The following is a 17,719-nucleotide window of genomic DNA, read 5'->3' as shown; positions in this document are numbered from 1 at the left end:
GAATGAAGAGAAAACATCTTTAAAAATGAAACAAATGATATGAAGTAATTGTCATGAATTCATGGGTACATCTTTGTATATACATTTCCATGTGTAAAAATGTGGTCTGTATTTGGAATGTTTGTCCTGGATTGTATGATATGCAGAGATCAGGGACTGGCAATTGGGCCACATAACTTGTAACTTTAACTTGGAAAACATCATCAGTTACAATAAGCCCATCAGGCGATAGTAGCAATATGTGAATCATAGTTCAAGACTACAGTGACAAATATCAATAAAATCTTCTCAGTTACAGTCCATGTCACTTTGAATAAAACACTCAAGTCTTCGATAGCTGTTTCTGCCAGTGTCATCAGGAGTTAACTCCCAATGATGGGGACAGCTACTGAAAGCAAGAGTATTTTATTCGAACTGACACATTTTGTAAACGGAGAAGATCTTATTGAAGCTTGCCACCATGAAAGACTCTGAGGACACAATGAAAAATAAGTTTGTCACTTCAGAAAGTATATTCATTTAGAAAAGTCATATTGTAAGATGGGCAGTGATTATTAATTACTGCAGTGGTCACGGTGACAATGCTATATACAAGCTATCCAGTTAATAAGTAATTTAAAACAAATAAAATGGTATTTGTAATGAGATAATATGAAAAGGAAGTTTCTTATACATCTTTAATACATCAGCTTTGTAAAATATTGGAATGCAGATGGGCATCCATGGCGCTCTTTTACCTGTGATAATTAAAAACCTCTTTTATGTTAAAATTTTCCACAAATAGTAAGTTTTAGTGCAAAATCAATATGCAGCGTCAAAAGCTACTTAAAAAACCTTCTGACGATATCTCATTCATCCTTGTATGATTAGTATGTGATGAGAAAAAGGGTAAGTGTTTTGACAAATAATATAAGAAAATCATTTCAAAAGTACTACACACTGTGCATGTGACATGATAAAGTTAAATTCACGTCAGTTGTGAGTGAGACTTTAGGCACGTGTTTGCTTGTGTGCATGGCTGTGTCATGAGCAATTTCATTTTAATATGGAAGCTGAAACCAAGTCACATAGTGAGGAGCGTTCCTACATCAAAATCGGATTCCTATATGGAAAGAACCCGACAGAAATTTACAATGCTTTGAGAGAGATGTGGGAACAGTGTAGTGGATTGTAGCACAGTATCACAGTGGTCTGCTCATTTCTGTGAAGATCGTGTAAGCAATGAAGACAATTCAAGAAGTGGAAGGCCATCAGCTTCAACAGACTAAACCTCTCAGGTTACTGTTAATATTTTGAGAACGGATCGACGAAAAACTTGTGAGGAAATTGCGTATGAGGCTGGAATGTCTGTCACTTCATTTTACAGAATTATGAATGAAAAATTAAAACAGAAAAGTTGCACGATATGAGTGAAGAGTGAAAAGAAGGTCGCAAAAGAATAGGAGAAGAATTGCTTCAGTGTTATCAAACAGAAGGAAAACAGTTTCTGAAACAGATTGTTCCACTTCATGGAAACCTCTGAACGAGATTTTAAGCCAGAGCTGAAGTTTCACTCATCACAATGGAAAAGTTCTGACTCTGCACAAATGGAAAAATTCTGCCAGCAACAGTCAAAGGTGAAATTGGTGATGATCTCTGCATATGCAAGAATGGAGTTATCACTACAGACAGAGTGCCCCAGCAGATGTCTGTAACAATCTGCGACCATAGCAGCAGTGTGGTTCCTAACTGAAGCATCTAGAACCACTCGGCCACAACAGCCGGCTCATACATTTCTAATAGGGATGCACCAGACTTTGTTTTCCAAATTGAAGAAATGACTCCATGAAAAACATTTTGATGCAGTTGATGTAGCTCCCATAAAGGTGACTCAATTAACCAGACAGCCCAACGATGAAGGTGTCCTTTCCAGAACACAGAAGTTGCCAAAATGTTGGGAAGCTGTCACAAACAAGAATGGAGGCTATATTGAAGGCCTGTAAAGATATTTTATACAAGATATTATTTTCTTCAATTCTATCTTACAGTATGCAGAACCTCTGAAATGACTCTCGAATATGATTCCGTTTTAGCATCATAAAGTAAGGATCGAGCAGAGGCGCTGTGTGCCGGTAAGGTTCAGGCACATGCCATGTGGTAGTGGCTGCTTGGGACTGTTTCCCTGCATGCTGTTGTGGGGGCGGCAGTTCTTGGAAGGATTACCAGCTGCGTAAACAGCACAGTGTGGCTGCATGCTCTCCCAAGTATTGGTCAGAGGAGCATCGGATGGCATGGCTGCAAACTGCAGGCCAGGGCACACCCCACACCGCGCCAGGGGTCAGGCTTTCTGGGAGTGGCCAGGTGCCTCGAATGTGCCGTCCAAGTGCACTGCCTGTATTGCTCATCACTGTCTCTGGCTGTAAAGATGTACCCTATGGTGTTCTTACTACATCTACAACTATGGTCCTCAGTCACAGTAACACATGTGCTGGTGTGCACATAGTCCAGACAAATGGTGATTCTTGTAGCAGTCTTTTTGACAAGATTTCTATACTGATACCGAGTGATTCAAAAGAAAGATCAGATTTCAGCTGTTTATTACAGGCAAATTACAAAAGATAGAAGCACATTGCGCATGTCACTGGATGGAGGAAAGTTCAAAGTTTTGACGCAGCTGCACTGTTTTTTGAATGTAGCAACATGGCGACTACACTACAAGGGACATCATTTGATGTGTTGGAATTTGTGCGAAGTCAATCAATTTTTCAAATGGAACGTGTGGTCCACTGAAGATCCAACAAGAAGCCGCCTCTGCACAAGCAGATTTATGACTGGCATAAAAAATCCTGATGAAAATGTTGAGCATACCAAAAATGCAGTCACATGGAGCCCTTAGAAGTCCACACGATGGGCAGGCCAGGAACTTCAACTTCCTACATAACTTTGTGGTGTATTCTGAAACTACACTTGCATACGAAACCTTACGAGTTGCAATTACTGTAGTAATTGCATCCCGGCAATTTCAGTTCTTCAGGATATGGCAGGGGAAACTTTTCCCAAATGACTCATCTTTTTGGATGAATCGATGTTTCATCTATTCGGTAAAGCAAACTGCCATAATACAAGTATTTAGTGGTCACAAAATCATGGAATCGCCATCGAACATGAAAGAAATTCATTAAAAGTGAATGTGTTTTGTGCCATTTCTGTTCACAAAGTTTATGCACCTTCCTTTTTTGCAGAGGAATGTCGTACCTGGACTCTGGACATGCTGCAAAACTGGTTCTTTCCTCAAGTTCACGGAGATTCCAATGATTTCATTTTTCTGCATTATGGCGCTTGCATCACTTTCACCTTGAAGTGCAGCGTTATTTCAAGATCACCATCACACAATGTTGGACTGGAAGAGGTAGACAACAAGAACTTGTTCATTGTTTTTGGTCTCACAGGCCACCAGACGATTTGTTTCTGTGGGGGTACATAAAAGACATAGTCTTTGTCTCACCTATGGCACCTACTCTTCAAGAACTGAGAAATTGAATTGTTAAACCTGTCAATTCAACAGTGACCTGCTGAGAAAGCTTTGAGCCTTCCTCAATCCAGTGACATGTGCAATGTGTTTCTATCTTTCATAGTTTGTCAGTAATAAACAACCAAAGCCCATTCTTTCTTTTCAAATCACCTTATTTGTTTTATAGGGTGCTGAATCCGAATTTTCAAAGTTAACTGATCATTAACTGCACTCAGTTTTGCCAAAATCAACTGCATAATGTCAATTTTAATTGTTTCTTTGCTGACTACACTTTCACTTGGTTCAAACATGTCTAGGCTGGGTCCTACTGCTTTCACTTCATCACCTCTACCCTCGCCTCAATTCATTTTCTTAGCAATCACACGAGTCCACCAAAAAAATAATTAATTTCACAAATAGTTTGTAACTATATATATTTGTGAAATTAATTATTTTTGGTATATATATATATATATATATATATATATATATATATATATATATATATATATATATATATATATATATATATATATATTATTCGTGTCCCTCGTCATTGTAAAGCCCTCTTTCAATTCATCGGGTCCATCATTGTTGGTAGTATCTTGTCACTGTTGATACGACTTTTTTGGGGAGCTCTGAGTCTTCTTTCTTCAAGTGATTGTAAGTTCATTTGTATTCATTTGTATATAAACTTCAAATACACAAATAATTGTCTTTCTTCTCCTGCAACAGACAAAACTTCCTTGTCAATCAACAGATCCCAGCTGACACACACACTTGTAACCTTACCCTCCCACACATCACCATTAAATTTCTCTGTCTCTGCAAAAGTTTCGAAAGCTTCAACAGGCATAAAATTTACAAAAGAAAAAAATTGCCGTTGTTGAAGGGAGAGTTTTTAAAGGCGGAGGTGCACATTTCTTAAACACAGAGTTCCATTTTCTGTCTAGTACCACAGTCTTGGACATCACCTGCCACCCTACCTAAAACCTCTTTCCTCATTACCTTAGCCAGCTTCATCCTGACCCACAACTTCTTCACTTTTGAAGGCCAGACATACCAACAATTAAAGGGAACAGCCATGGGTACCAGGATGGCCCCCTCGTATGCCAACCTATTCATGGGCCGCTTAGAGGAAGCCTTCTTGGTTACCCAGGCCTGCCAACCCAAAGTTTGGTACAGATTTATTGATGACATCTTCATTATCTGGACTCACAGTGAAGAAGAACTCTATAATTTCCTCTCCAACCTCAACTCCTTTGGTTCCATCATATTCACCTGGTCCTACTCCAAATCCCATGCCACTTTCCTTGACGTTGACCTCCACCTGTCCAATGGCCAGCTTCACACGTCCGTCCACATCAAACCCACCAACAAGCAACAGTACCTCCATTATGACAGCTGCCACCCATTCCACATCAAACGGTCCCTTCCCTACAGACTAGGTCTTCGTGGCAAACGAATCTGCTCCAGTCCGGAATCCCTGAATCATTACACCAACAACCTGACAACAGCTTTCGCATCCCGCAACTGCCCTCCCGACCTGCTACAGAAGCAAATAACCAGAGCCACTTCCTCATCCCCTCAAACCCAGAATCCCCCACAGAAGAACCACAAAAGTGCCCCGCTTGTGACAGGATACTTTCCGGGACTGGACCAGACTCTGAATGTGGCTCTCCAGCAGGGATACGACTTCCTCAAATCCTGCCCTGAAATGAGATCCATCCTTCATGAAATCCTCCCCACTCCGCCAAGAGTGTCTTTCCGCCGTCCACCTAACCTTCGTAACCTGTTAGTTCATCCCTATGAAATCCCCAAACCACCTTCCCTACCCTCTGGCTCCTATCCTTGTAACCGCCCCCGATGCAAAACCTGTCCCATGCACCCTCCCACCACCACCTACTCCAGTCCTGTAACCCGGAAGGTGTACACGATCAAAGGCAGAGCCACGTGTGAAAGCACCCATGTGATTTACCAACTGACCTGCCTACACTGTGATGCATTCTATGTGGGAATGACCAGCAACAAACTGTCCATTCGCATGAATGGACACAGGCAGACAGTGTTTGTTGCTAATGAGGATCACCCTGTGGCTAAACATGCCTTGGTGCACAGCCAGCACATCTTGGCACAGTGTTACACCGTCCGGGTTATCTGGATACTTCCCACCAACACCAACCTATCCGAACTCCGGAGATGGGAACTTGCCCTTCAGTATATCCTCTCTTCTCGTTATCCTCCAGGCCTCAATCTCCGCTATTTTCAAGTTGCCGCCACTCATACCTCACCTGTCTTTCAACAACGTCTTTGCCTCTACACTTCTGCCTCGACTGACATCTCTACCCAAACTCTTTGTCTTTAAATATGTCTGCTTGTGTCTGTATGTGTGGATGGATATGTGTGTGTGTGCTAGTGTATACCTGTCCTTTTTTCCCCCTAAGGTAAGTCTTTCCGCTCCCGGGATTGGAATGACTCCTTACCCTCACCCTTAAAACCCACTTCCTTCCGTCTTTCCCTCTCCTTCCCTCTTTCCTGATGAGGCAACAGTTTGTTGCGAAAGCTTGAATTTTGTGTGTATGTTTGTGTTTGTTGTGTGTCTGTCGACCTGCCAGCGCTTTCGTTCAGTAAGTCACCTCATCTTTGTTTTTATATATAATTTTTCCCACGTGGAATGTTTACCTCTATATATATATATATATATATATATATATATATATATATATATATATATATATAATAGAGGGAAACATTCCACGTAGGAAATATATATCTAAAAACAACGATGATGTGACTTACCAAATGAAAGTGCTGGCAGGTCGACAGACCTGTTTGTTTGTGTGTCTGTCGACCTGCCAGCACTTTCATTTGGTAAGTCACATCATCTTTGTTTTTAGATATATATATATATATATATATATATATATATATATATATATATATATATATATATATATATATATATATATATGATATCAATATAATGGAAGGAAACATTCCACGTGGGAAAAATTATATATAAAAACAAAGATGAGGTGACTTACCGAACAAAAGCGCTGGCAGGTCGATAGACACACAAACAAACACAAACATACACACAAAATTCAAGCTTTCGCAACAGACTGTTGCCTCATCAGGAAAGAGGGAAGGAGAGGGGAAGACGAAAGGAAGTGGGTTTTAAGGGAGAGGGTAAGGAGTCATTCCAATCCCGGGAGCGGAAAGACTTACCTTAGGGGGAAAAAAGGACAGGTATACACTCGCACACACGCACATATCCATCCACACATACAGACACAAGCAGACATATTTATATATATGTCTGTGTGTATGTTTGTGTTTGTTTGTGTGTCTATCGACCTGCCAGCGCTTTTGTTCGGTAAGTCACCTCATCTTTGTTTCTTATATATATATATATATAATAAAATATGTCTGCTTGTGTCTGTGTATGTGTGGATGGATATGTGTGTGTGTGCGAGTGTATACCTGTCCTTTTTTCCCCCTAAGGTAAGTCTTTCCGCTCCCGGGATTGGAATGACTCCTTACCCTCTCCCTTAAAACCCATATCCTTTTGTCTTTCCTTCTCCTTCCCTCTTTCCTGACGAGGCAACCATTGGTTGCGAAAGCTAGAATTTTGTGTGTATGTTTGTGTTTGTTTGTGTGTCTATCGACCTGCCAGCGCTTTTGTTTGGTAAGTTTCATCATCTTTCTTTTTAGATATATTTTTCCCACGTGGAATGTTTCCCTCTATTATATATATATATATATATATATATATATATATATATATATGAATTTGAAATAAAAGAATTGTTTCCAGAATTCTGTGATGTCTTAAACAGAAATAACTGATTTAAATAAGGTGAACATACAACCAGATAGCTGCACTTGTCAAGGATATGATGGTGGTGTGTCTACGAGTAGCAAACACTCAGGTATTCAATCAAGAATCACTGAATGGTTCCCAAATGTTGAGTTTATACAGTGGTCAATACATAATTTAAATTTACCACTGAATGGTTCCAGTTTTATGAGAAGATACAATGCATTTATATTTTCTTTAGCGCTTCTGCAGTTTGATGGCAACAAATAAATGAAACTGTTGCAACTGACAGATATGTTTTGATGGCTCGGAAGAAACTGTGTCAAGCTAGATAGTCTTCTAGATTTGATTCTTTGTTAGCAATCATACAGAATTTCATACAAATTTTAAAGAGTAAAAGGAACACAGAGAGAGTAGCATCAAATTTAATAAAAATATGGAAATTTTTTATTTTGTCATGAATCTCATATTTTAAAGTTTTGGAAAATATGAATCTACTGCATTTCCCTGATGCTATATGGAGAAAGTCTCTCAACTTATTCAAACTGCAAGAAGCAACATAGTCACCTTTAGAAACAATGTTTTCATAATGAAATAATTTCACAAAACTTTTCATCCCATTTCACTCCCTTATACAGCTAAATTTCCAAAAACTCTGAAATACATGTTCTTCTATTTGTAACTGAGAAGACAAATGCCAGTTTTCATAGATGTAGCTTTACAAATACTTCAGTAGTTTACAAAAAAGTTTCACCCTCTGTTTCACACCCAAAGGGCTAAATTTTCAAAAATGCTGAAATGATTATTTCTTTATTTTTGACTGAGAAACCAAATACCAATTTTCATAGGCCTGGCTTCGAAATTGCCTCAATAGCAACATATTTTCAAAAAACATTTGATCCTCTTATTTCACCCCCTTAGGGGTGGACTTTTGAAAAATTGCTTCTTAAATGATGCCTACAACTTACAATCAACACCCTCTGTGGATTTCAGGTCTCTGTCTTTCGCTGTTTGGACTGGGCTTTTTGAATATTTTGATAAGTCCCCTCTGTTGTCGATGTGGAATAATTAACAACAATGTAATGAAGGATCACGTTGAACACTTACTGTAAATAGCAAAATAATGTTTTGCTTACCATTTGGATAAGAAACTTTCAATACAAATTAACGAAGAGGGTTCACAGAATAAAATTCTCTAAAGTTAGTGTGCAGCAGAGTTTTTAGAGACTGACAAATTAATTTCTGAATTTCATTAATATATTTCCATGGTACTGGCAATATTAATCTTATATTGCAGCACTAGATGACATATTATATCAAATATAAAGACAAACTATCACACACTAGCTCATTTTCCTAGCTGAAAATAAATTTTATAGTAACCTCATTTGTCATACTTATTACAGTCCATATCACATTCTGATATGTGTAACACTGAAATTAAATTCTGTGAAAGTAATACATTTCTATATATGGTAAAGCTATGCAACACATAATAATTCCTAAAAGATACATGAACACGATCAAATTACTGGGTTGTGACTTTTGTAAAAATGCTGACACCACTATTTTATTGAAGTAAAGTAGACAATCACTGTATTCTCAAAATGTAAATTCCCATAGGTGATATGGCTAGATAAAAACCTCATTTAGTGACAGTTTTAAATAAAAAATATAAATTATTTACACACAAAAATGACAATAACATTCTTCAGTTAAAACGTCCAGACTGGGAGGCCATGGTCAATGTATAAAATTTCCACCTAACGTTTCGTCTCCATCTGCGGGAGACATCTTCTGAGGTCGTGCGGCTACTGCCACTGAGGCTGCAGGTACTCTCGCATTTATAGAGCACATAGAGGGCACCACCATTCGTCACGTGATGCCGACGTGACAAATGGTGGTGCCCTCTATGCATTCTATAAATGCGAGAGTACCTGCAGCCTCAGTGGCAGTAGCCGTACGACCTCAGAAGATGTCTCCCGCATATGGAGACGTAACATTCGGTGGAAATTTTATACAATGACCACGACCTCTCAGCCCAGAAGTTTTAACTGAAGACAACACTGGCTATGATAGCCTACATTGTATGACAATAATATTGTTTGATTTTAAACAGAAAAATGATACTACTGAACATAGCTTGGGCCAGTTACTTCTACATCTGAGTTCTCAGAAAATTTACTACCAACTGTAGAACAGTTTTTGACAGAGTTCTGTTACTGACAATCAATGTCGCAAGCATAACTGCATCTTCTACTCTAATGTCATTAATAACAGCCCGAACAGATCTAACCAATTCTTCCTTCTGGTGAACACTAAGGTCTTCCATTAATATTTGTGGGAGAGGCTTGAAGTTGTTACTCATAAAATAGGCTGTGATTCCACCAAATGTGCTACCTGAAAATAAAAATATACAGTTTAATTACATCCTTCCACAACATAAAGCAATGTTTAAAAACTGCAGCACGTGTTTTTATCAAGAAAACAGTTTAAATAACACTGTGCTATCAAGATGACTGAATCTGTTACAGCAACCTGAAATCAACAGACTGTCCTTTCAAGTATTCACACAGCATAGCATATAAATCATGTTCAAAATGTAACAAAGTTTTAGTCACAGAGGAGCTAGAAAACTGAACTTCTAATTTTTCAAATCAGTTCATCGACAACTAAAAGGAGAACAGTAACTATATAAATATCTTCTGACATTATAGAAAAATTCCAAAGTGCACATTACTATTGCATAACAAAGCATGCCTTTTGGTTGTAACAATGAGAAAAATACTGGAATGAGCCATAATTTCACCAAATGTACAACTTATTTACCTACAGTGATGTTGCAATCTAAGCCCGTCGTTAGCCAGCAGCTACATTTTTGTGCTATCCTGTGTGTTTCTGTTGTATAATAAAACAAACTAACTTAATAGAATAAACCTATTTATTGAAAGGTTATGGTACTCATCTAGAGAATGTCCATAACCGAATATAATGCAACCAACATTTTGTTTTTTACACGCCATGACATTTGGAGGCAGACTGGGGACAATATGGCAGATACATGCAACAATTTATTTGGTTGTTGCTGTTGATATATGATAGACTGACGGCCAATCTTGGCCTCAGGTACAGCAGACCAGGACACTCTCATGACCTATGACTGTCTCAGTTTAGTAGAGGCACTGAGTCATTGTACCTAACAGAGGTATAGCACACACACACTTATCTGTAAGGTTATATCATCCCAGCTGGCTAACCATAGAGTGCATGCTTCACCAATGGTGGGAAACTACCCATGCACTATCATGGATCTTTTTTTTTTTTTTTCTTCTTTTTTAAATTCTGGAACTGGATGCCACTCTTGTCACTATGAGCTTCAGTTACTGCAAGAGACAAGAGTTGTATACGCCACTGTCTGTGAATATGTAAAGACAGTTAAATGTGCTTTTGTGTTTTAGTTTTTACGTATTGTGTTTCTGAAATGGTGATGGAGAATCAGCTCACTGTTTGCCTAGGCAAGTGTGTAGAACTGCTAGAAGCCAGACAGAGACTGGCTAGTGTACCAGTACAACAGCCTTTAATTTGGCAAGAGGAGTGATACAGGTCTGGCTTGTCTCTCAACTTATTGTGCAATACAAGCAGGGTGTTCAAAACTGTATTTTAAAGTTATTGAAGTTTTGCTGACAAAGTAACAGCCAACAAGCAGTAGTAGAACACTATTTGAAAGTTTTTTTTATATAAAATGCAACTGAGGAATCAGCAAACAATGTATACACCGTAGCAATGCAAATTATCGATATCCTTCATGGGCTCCTTCAAACAAGTATCTATTACACATGTGACATGTGGATTTTGTGTGGCTAAGAGAAATGCTATCCACAATACACCTGAAGTCTTTCAACTGCAACCATGGATGTTAAAATTTAGTAATCCATTTGGCATGCCAGAGCTCTGATAACCTTGTGCCCAGCCTGAGGTTTTTTACTGAAGTCAGACCTCAGAATTAGCATTCCATTGACTAAACAAAATAGAAACTGATCACAACTACATTTTAACACACCATAGCACGCCATACTCTTGATACATGCCTTAAGTTACACCTCTGTTGAAATTACTGAAACAGATTTTGTGACATTCTTGATCAGTCATTTCTATAACTCCGGGAAGGTGTATTCTCACATAATGTTGAATGTTACTCATATAATTCATTTATCAGATGTATGTTTGTTAGTTCACCATAATGTTAAATCACACAAGGAGTATAGGTAGAAGAAATGTTGGGCTGTTGAAACACAAAAATGAACACATAATTTGTTAGCTATAAATGAATTCTTCAACAAGCTAGAGTATGTAAACTTTGTGCAAAGTGTGAGGAAGAGTTGGGGAGGGGAAGCCACTGGCTCAGAGGGTGTCAGCAAGAGCGTGGGATAGGTGGGAGAGGCAGCAGGTGCATGGGACAAATTAGCAACACAAGAGAGCTGGAAGCTGGTGAGTTCATACAGTGCACAATGACATGAGGTGTGGACTGAGAGGGGATGACAGGACAGAAGAGAGATTGTTGGCTAGAGGGTGTTGGTGCAGTGGGTTGTAAGAAAATTGTCACTGGGAGAATTACAGAATAAGAGTATTTCAAGGCTAAAACCCATCTGCCTGGTTCAGAAAAGATGGTGCTGGGATGGATCCAGATGGCATGTGTTGTTAAGCAGGCACTGAACGCTAACATGTAGTGCTCAGCAGTGTATTTTGACAATGGAGGTAGACCTGCCTCTGACGTTGTTGTTCTGGTGGTCTTCAGTCCAGAGATTAGTTTGATGCAGCTCCCAATGCTACTCTATCCTGGGCAAGCTTCTTCATCTCCTAGTAACTACTGCAACCTACATCCTTCTGAATCTGCTTACTGTATTCATCTCTTGGTCCCCTCTACGATTTTTATCCTCCACACTGCCCTAAAATACTAAATTGGTGATGATTAATGCCTCAGAACATGCTCTACCAACTGATCCCTTCTTCTGGTCAAGTTGTGCCACAAATTCCTCTTCTCCCCAATTCTATTCAGTACCTCTTCATTAGTTACATGATTTACCGATCCAATCTTCAGCATTCTTCTGTAGCACCACATTTCAAACGCTTCTATTCTCTTCTTGTCTAAACTACTTATCATCCATGTTTCACTTCCATACAGGGCTACACTCCATACAAATACTTTCATTAGGGACTTCCTGACCCTGAAATCTATACTCAAATGTTAACGAATTTCTCTTCTTCAGAAATGCTATCCTTGCCATTGCCAATCTACATTTAAGATCCTCTCCACATCAACTGTCATCAGTTATTTTGCTCCACAAACAGCAAAACTCATCTACTACTTTAAGTGTGTCATTTCCTAATCTAATTCCCTCAGTATCACCTAATTTAATTCTATTACATTCCATTATCCTCATTTTGCTTTTTTTATGTTTCTCTTATATCCTCCTTTCAAGACACTGCCCATTCCATTCAACTGCTCTTCCAGGTCCTTTGCTGTATCTGACAGAATTGCAATGTTGTCGGCAAACCACAAACTTTTTATTTCTTCTCAGTGGATTTTAATTCCTACTCCAAATTTTTCTTTTTTTTAATTTACTTCTTGCTCAAAATACAGATTGAATAACGTCAGGGATAGGTTGCAACCATGTCTCAATCCCCACCACTCCCAACCACTGCTTCCCTTTCACGCCCCTCGACTCTTTATAACTGCTATCTGGTTTCTGTAAAGATTGTAAATAGCCTTTTGCTCCCTGTATCTGACCCCTGCCACCTTCAGAATTTGAAAGAGAGTATTCCAGTCAACACTGTCAAAAGCTTTCTCCAAGTCTACAAACGCTAGAAACATAGGTTTGCCTATCTTTAATCTACCTTCAAAGATATGTCATAGGATCAAGTATTGCCTCATGTGTTCCAACATTTCTACAGAACCCAAACTGATGTTCCCCAAGGTTGGCTTCTACCAGATTTCCTGTAAACAATTCATGTTAGTATTTTGCAGCCATGACTTATTAAACTGATAGTTCAGTAACTTTCATACCTGTCAATGCCTGCCTTTTTTGGGCTTGGAATTATTATATTCTTCTTGAAGTCTGAGGGTATTTCACCTATCTCATACATCTTGCTCACCAGATGCTAGAGTTTTGTCGTGGCTGGCTCTCTCAAAGCTACCACTAGTTCTAATGGAATATTGTCTACTCCCGGGGCCTTGTTTCAACTTAGGTCTTTCAGTGCTCTGTCATATCATATCTCCCATTTCATCTTCGTCTATGTCCTCTTCAATTTCCATAATATTGCCCTCAAGTACATCGCCCTTACATAGAACCTCTATATACTCCTTCCACCTTTCTACTTTTCCTTCTTTGCTGAGAACTGGTTTTATAACTGAGCTCTTTATATTCATACAAGTGGTTCTTGTTTCTCCAAAGGTCTCTTAAATTTTCTTGTAGGCAGTATTTATGTACTCCTTCCACCTTTCTACTTTTCCTTCTTTGCTTAGAACTGGTTTTATAACTGAGCTCTTTATATTCATACAAGTGGTTCTTGTTTCTCCAAAGGTCTCTTAAATTTTCTTGTAGGCAGTATTTGTCTTACCTCTAGTGAGACATGCTTCTACATCCTTACATTTGTCCTGCTTAGCCATTTTGCACTTCCCGTCGATCTCATTTTTGAGACTTTGTATTCCTTTTTGCCTGATTCATTTACTGCATTTTTATATTTTCTCCTTTCATCAATTAAATTCAATATCTTTTCTGTTACCCAAGGACTTCTACCAGCCCTTATCTTTTTACCTAATTGATCTTCTGCTGCCTTCACTATTTCATTTCTCAAAGCTACCCTTTCTTCTTCTATTGTATTTCCTTCCCCTGTTCTTGTCAATCATTCCCTAAAGGTCTCTCTAAAACTCTCTACAACCTCTGGTTCTTTCAGTTTATCCAGGTCCCATGTCCTTAAATTCCCACCTTTCTGCAGTTTTTTCGGGTTTAATCTACAGTTCATAACCAATAGATTCTGGTCACAGTCCACATCTGCCCCTGAAAATGTCTTACAATTTAAAATCTGGCTCCTAAATCTCTGTCTTACCATTATATAATGTTTGATACCTTCTAGTATCTCCAGGCTTCTTCCATGTATACAACCTTCTTTCATTTCTTCAATCTCTGTAGCATATGTGTAGCTAGTTGGCATATAAACTTGTACTGCTGTGGTAGGAGTGGCCTTGTGTCTATCTTGGCTACACTATGCTACACTATTCATTCACTATGCTGTTCGAAGTAAATTACCCGCACTCCTATTTCTTTAATTCATTACTAAACCTACTCCAGCATTACCCCTATTTGATTTTGTATTTATAATGCTGTATTCACCTGACCAAAAGTCTTGTTCCTCTTGCCACTGAACTTCACTAATTCCCACTATATCTAACTTTAACCTATCCATTTCCCCTTTCAAATTTTCTAACCTATCTACCCCATTATGGGATCTGACATTCCACGCTCCGATCCGTAGTACGCCAATTTTCTTTCTCCTGATAACAATGTCCTCCTGAGTAGTCCCCACCCAGAGATCCAAATGGGGGATTATTTTACCTCGGGAATATTTTACCCAAGAAGATGCCATCATCATTTAACCATTTAGCTGCATGTGTGTGATAATGATGGGATAAGGATGTGAAAGGACTAGGCTAGGGGTTCACGTTACTGAGGAAGACTCACATGCAATTTTTGCCCAGTTCCCCCACTAAGCACATCCTACTCTATCTACGAACCTAAACACTACGACCACTGCCCACTGTGAGGTTGAATGCCACCTGGTAGCGGAGCGGGCAAGTGCCACAGTGAGAGTAGTAGATAAGCGGGACAGAAACTAATTTGTAATCTTTCTAGCGATCATACAGAATGAAAATGGGGAAAATCCATTGACATAACTCACTTAAAAAAAATAGGCAGATTGTTATGGCTGTAGCCTGCGAAGGAGCATCTTGGAAAGAGTGAAGCTGGTTGGTTGGTTGCTTGCCACTACCATGAGAACCCTGGAAGGTACCAGTAGGCAACAAGGTTCACATCACAGCATAGTACGCAAAGGTAGAATGCTTTCCAACTCTGTAAAGCAGGGTAGACAAATATCTGTGACAGATCACATAACATATGTTCTCATGTGAGGCACATACATTTAATAGCACACAGTTGAGCATACACTGTTGAACATGGGGCTCCACAGCACACAACCTATGTGTAAAAACATCAGTTACAATTACAGTGGGTGTGGGATCAGAGTCCATGTGGATCAATGGACAAATGTCAGATGAATGCCACTTGTTGTTAAATCAGTCCAGGTACATCATCATTCAGTTGGACAGCTGCTTGATACAGGACCATGCCACAGGCACAGACCAGTGAGAGCAGAATTCTGTTATGGGAGACATTCACCTAGGCTTCCATGAAACCTGCAATAGTACTAGAAGGCACCAAGGCAGTTGTGAACTACATGATCATTATTGTGAAGCTCATGTTTGATATCTTCCTCATCTTCAATGGCATTGTCTTCCAGAAAGATCACTGTGTATGTCAAAAGGACAGAACCTTGCTACAGTGTTTTGAGGACTATGATAGCGAGCTCACATTGATGTCTTGATCACTTGCCTGATGTGAACATGGGATGCCGGTGCATGCCAGTTTGTACTCACTAATTACCAACCCATAATTTATGGAAATTGCATAATCTACGCGTAGATACCTGGTACTATATGCCTCCAGAAATCTGATGAGGAGCTGTCAAATCCATGCCACATAGAATTGCTGCTATACTGCTTTCCAAAGATGAACCAACACGCTATAAACCAGTTAATTACAATGTTTTTGTTCATCACAGTCTGTATTGCGTACTCTTGTCCATTATGCCACGATCATATCCTTGAGGATATCATCGCAATATCCCTAGAAAACAAAAAGTATATCTTACCTAACTTGCTATAATTTATTACTTGTTTAAACAAAAATTCTTACTTCATACAGTTGGTGGAGGCTTTTTTTTGGGGAGGAGGGGGTATGCTGTGTTTTTTGGTGCTTTCTTCACAATATTTTTAGTGATTCACCTATGCTGCCAAGTGTGGGCTGTTAGCCATTAGTTGCAGTTAACAGTTTTATCCCCCCCATGAACCATGGACCTTGCCGTTGGTGGGGAGGCTTGCGTGCCTCAGCGATACAGATAGCCGTACCGTAGGTGCAACCACAACGGAGGGGTATCTGCTAAGAGGCCAGACAAACAAGTGGTTCATGAAGAGGGGCAGCAGCCTTTTCAGTAGTTGCAGGGGCAACAGTCTGGATGATTGACAGATCTGGCCTTGTAACACTAACCAAAACGGCCTTGCTGTGCTGGTACTGCGAACAGCTGAAAGCAAGGGGAAACTACAGCCGTAATTTTTCCCGAGGGCGTGCAGCTTTACTGTATGATTAAATGATGATGGTGTCCTCTTGGGTAAAATATTCCGGAGGTAAAATAGTCCCCCATCCGGATCTCCGGGCGGGAACTACTCAGGAGGACGTCGTTATCAGGAGAAAGAAAACTGGCGTTCTACGGATCAGAGTGTGGAATGTCAGATCCCTTAATCGGGCAGGTAGGTTAGAAAATTTAAAAAGGGAAATGGATAGGTTAAAGTTAGATATAGTGGGAATTAGTGAAGTTCGGTGGCAGGAGGAACAAGACTTTTGGTCAGGTGAATACAGCGTTCTAAATACAAAATCAAATAGGGGTAATGCAGGAGTAGGTTTAGCAATGAATAAAAAAAAAATTGGAGTGCGGGTAATTTACTTCAAACAGCATAGTGAATGCGTTATTGTAGCCAAGATAGACACAAGGCCACTCCTACCACAGCAGTACAAGTTTATATGCCAACTAGCTACACAGATGCTACAGAGATTGAAGAAATATAAGATGAGACAAAAGGAATTATTCAGATAGTGAAGGGAGACAAAAATTTAATAGTCATGGGGGACTGGAATTCGATAATAGGAAAAGGGAGAGAAGGAAACATAGTAGGCGAATATGGACTGGGGGGGGGGAAGAAATGAAAGAGGAAGCCGCCTGGTAGAATTTTGCACAGAGCATAACTTAATCATAGGTAACACTTGGTTCAAGAATCATGAAAGAAGGTTGTATACATGGAAGAAGCCTGGAGATACTAGAAGGTATCAAACATTATATAATGGTAAGACAGAGATTTAGGAGCCAGATTTTAAACTGTAAGACATTTCCAGGGGCAGATGTGGACTGTGGCCAGAATCTATTGGTTATGAACTGTAGATTAAACCTGAAGAAACGGCAAAAAGGTGGGAATTTAAGGAGATGGGACCTTGATAAACTGAAAGAACCAGAGGTTGTACAGA

General features: G+C 39.4%; 1 protein-coding gene across 3 annotated transcripts in view; it reads right to left on the bottom strand.

Moving 5' to 3' along the window:
• Positions 1–9,260: 9,260 nt before the first annotated feature.
• Positions 9,261–17,719, bottom strand: part of LOC124621993 (protein C19orf12 homolog) — a 33,889-nt gene continuing 25,430 nt past the window's right edge. For 2 of the 3 annotated variants that reach the window (XM_047147536.1, XM_047147537.1), the window contains exon 3: positions 9,261–9,710. In XM_047147536.1, the coding sequence (XP_047003492.1) occupies positions 9,469–9,710 (242 nt within the window). In that variant the 3' untranslated portion in view covers positions 9,261–9,468. Of the gene's footprint in view, positions 9,711–16,070; positions 16,251–17,719 lie in introns of those variants that run through there. The other variant, XM_047147538.1, reaches the window with a different exon arrangement.

This window comes from Schistocerca americana, chromosome 7 (assembly GCF_021461395.2).
Source record: "Schistocerca americana isolate TAMUIC-IGC-003095 chromosome 7, iqSchAmer2.1, whole genome shotgun sequence".
Lineage (NCBI taxonomy): Eukaryota > Metazoa > Arthropoda > Insecta > Orthoptera > Acrididae > Schistocerca > Schistocerca americana.
Note: the sequence above shows the minus strand (reverse complement) of the source record. Positions and strands in the feature narration are given on the sequence as shown.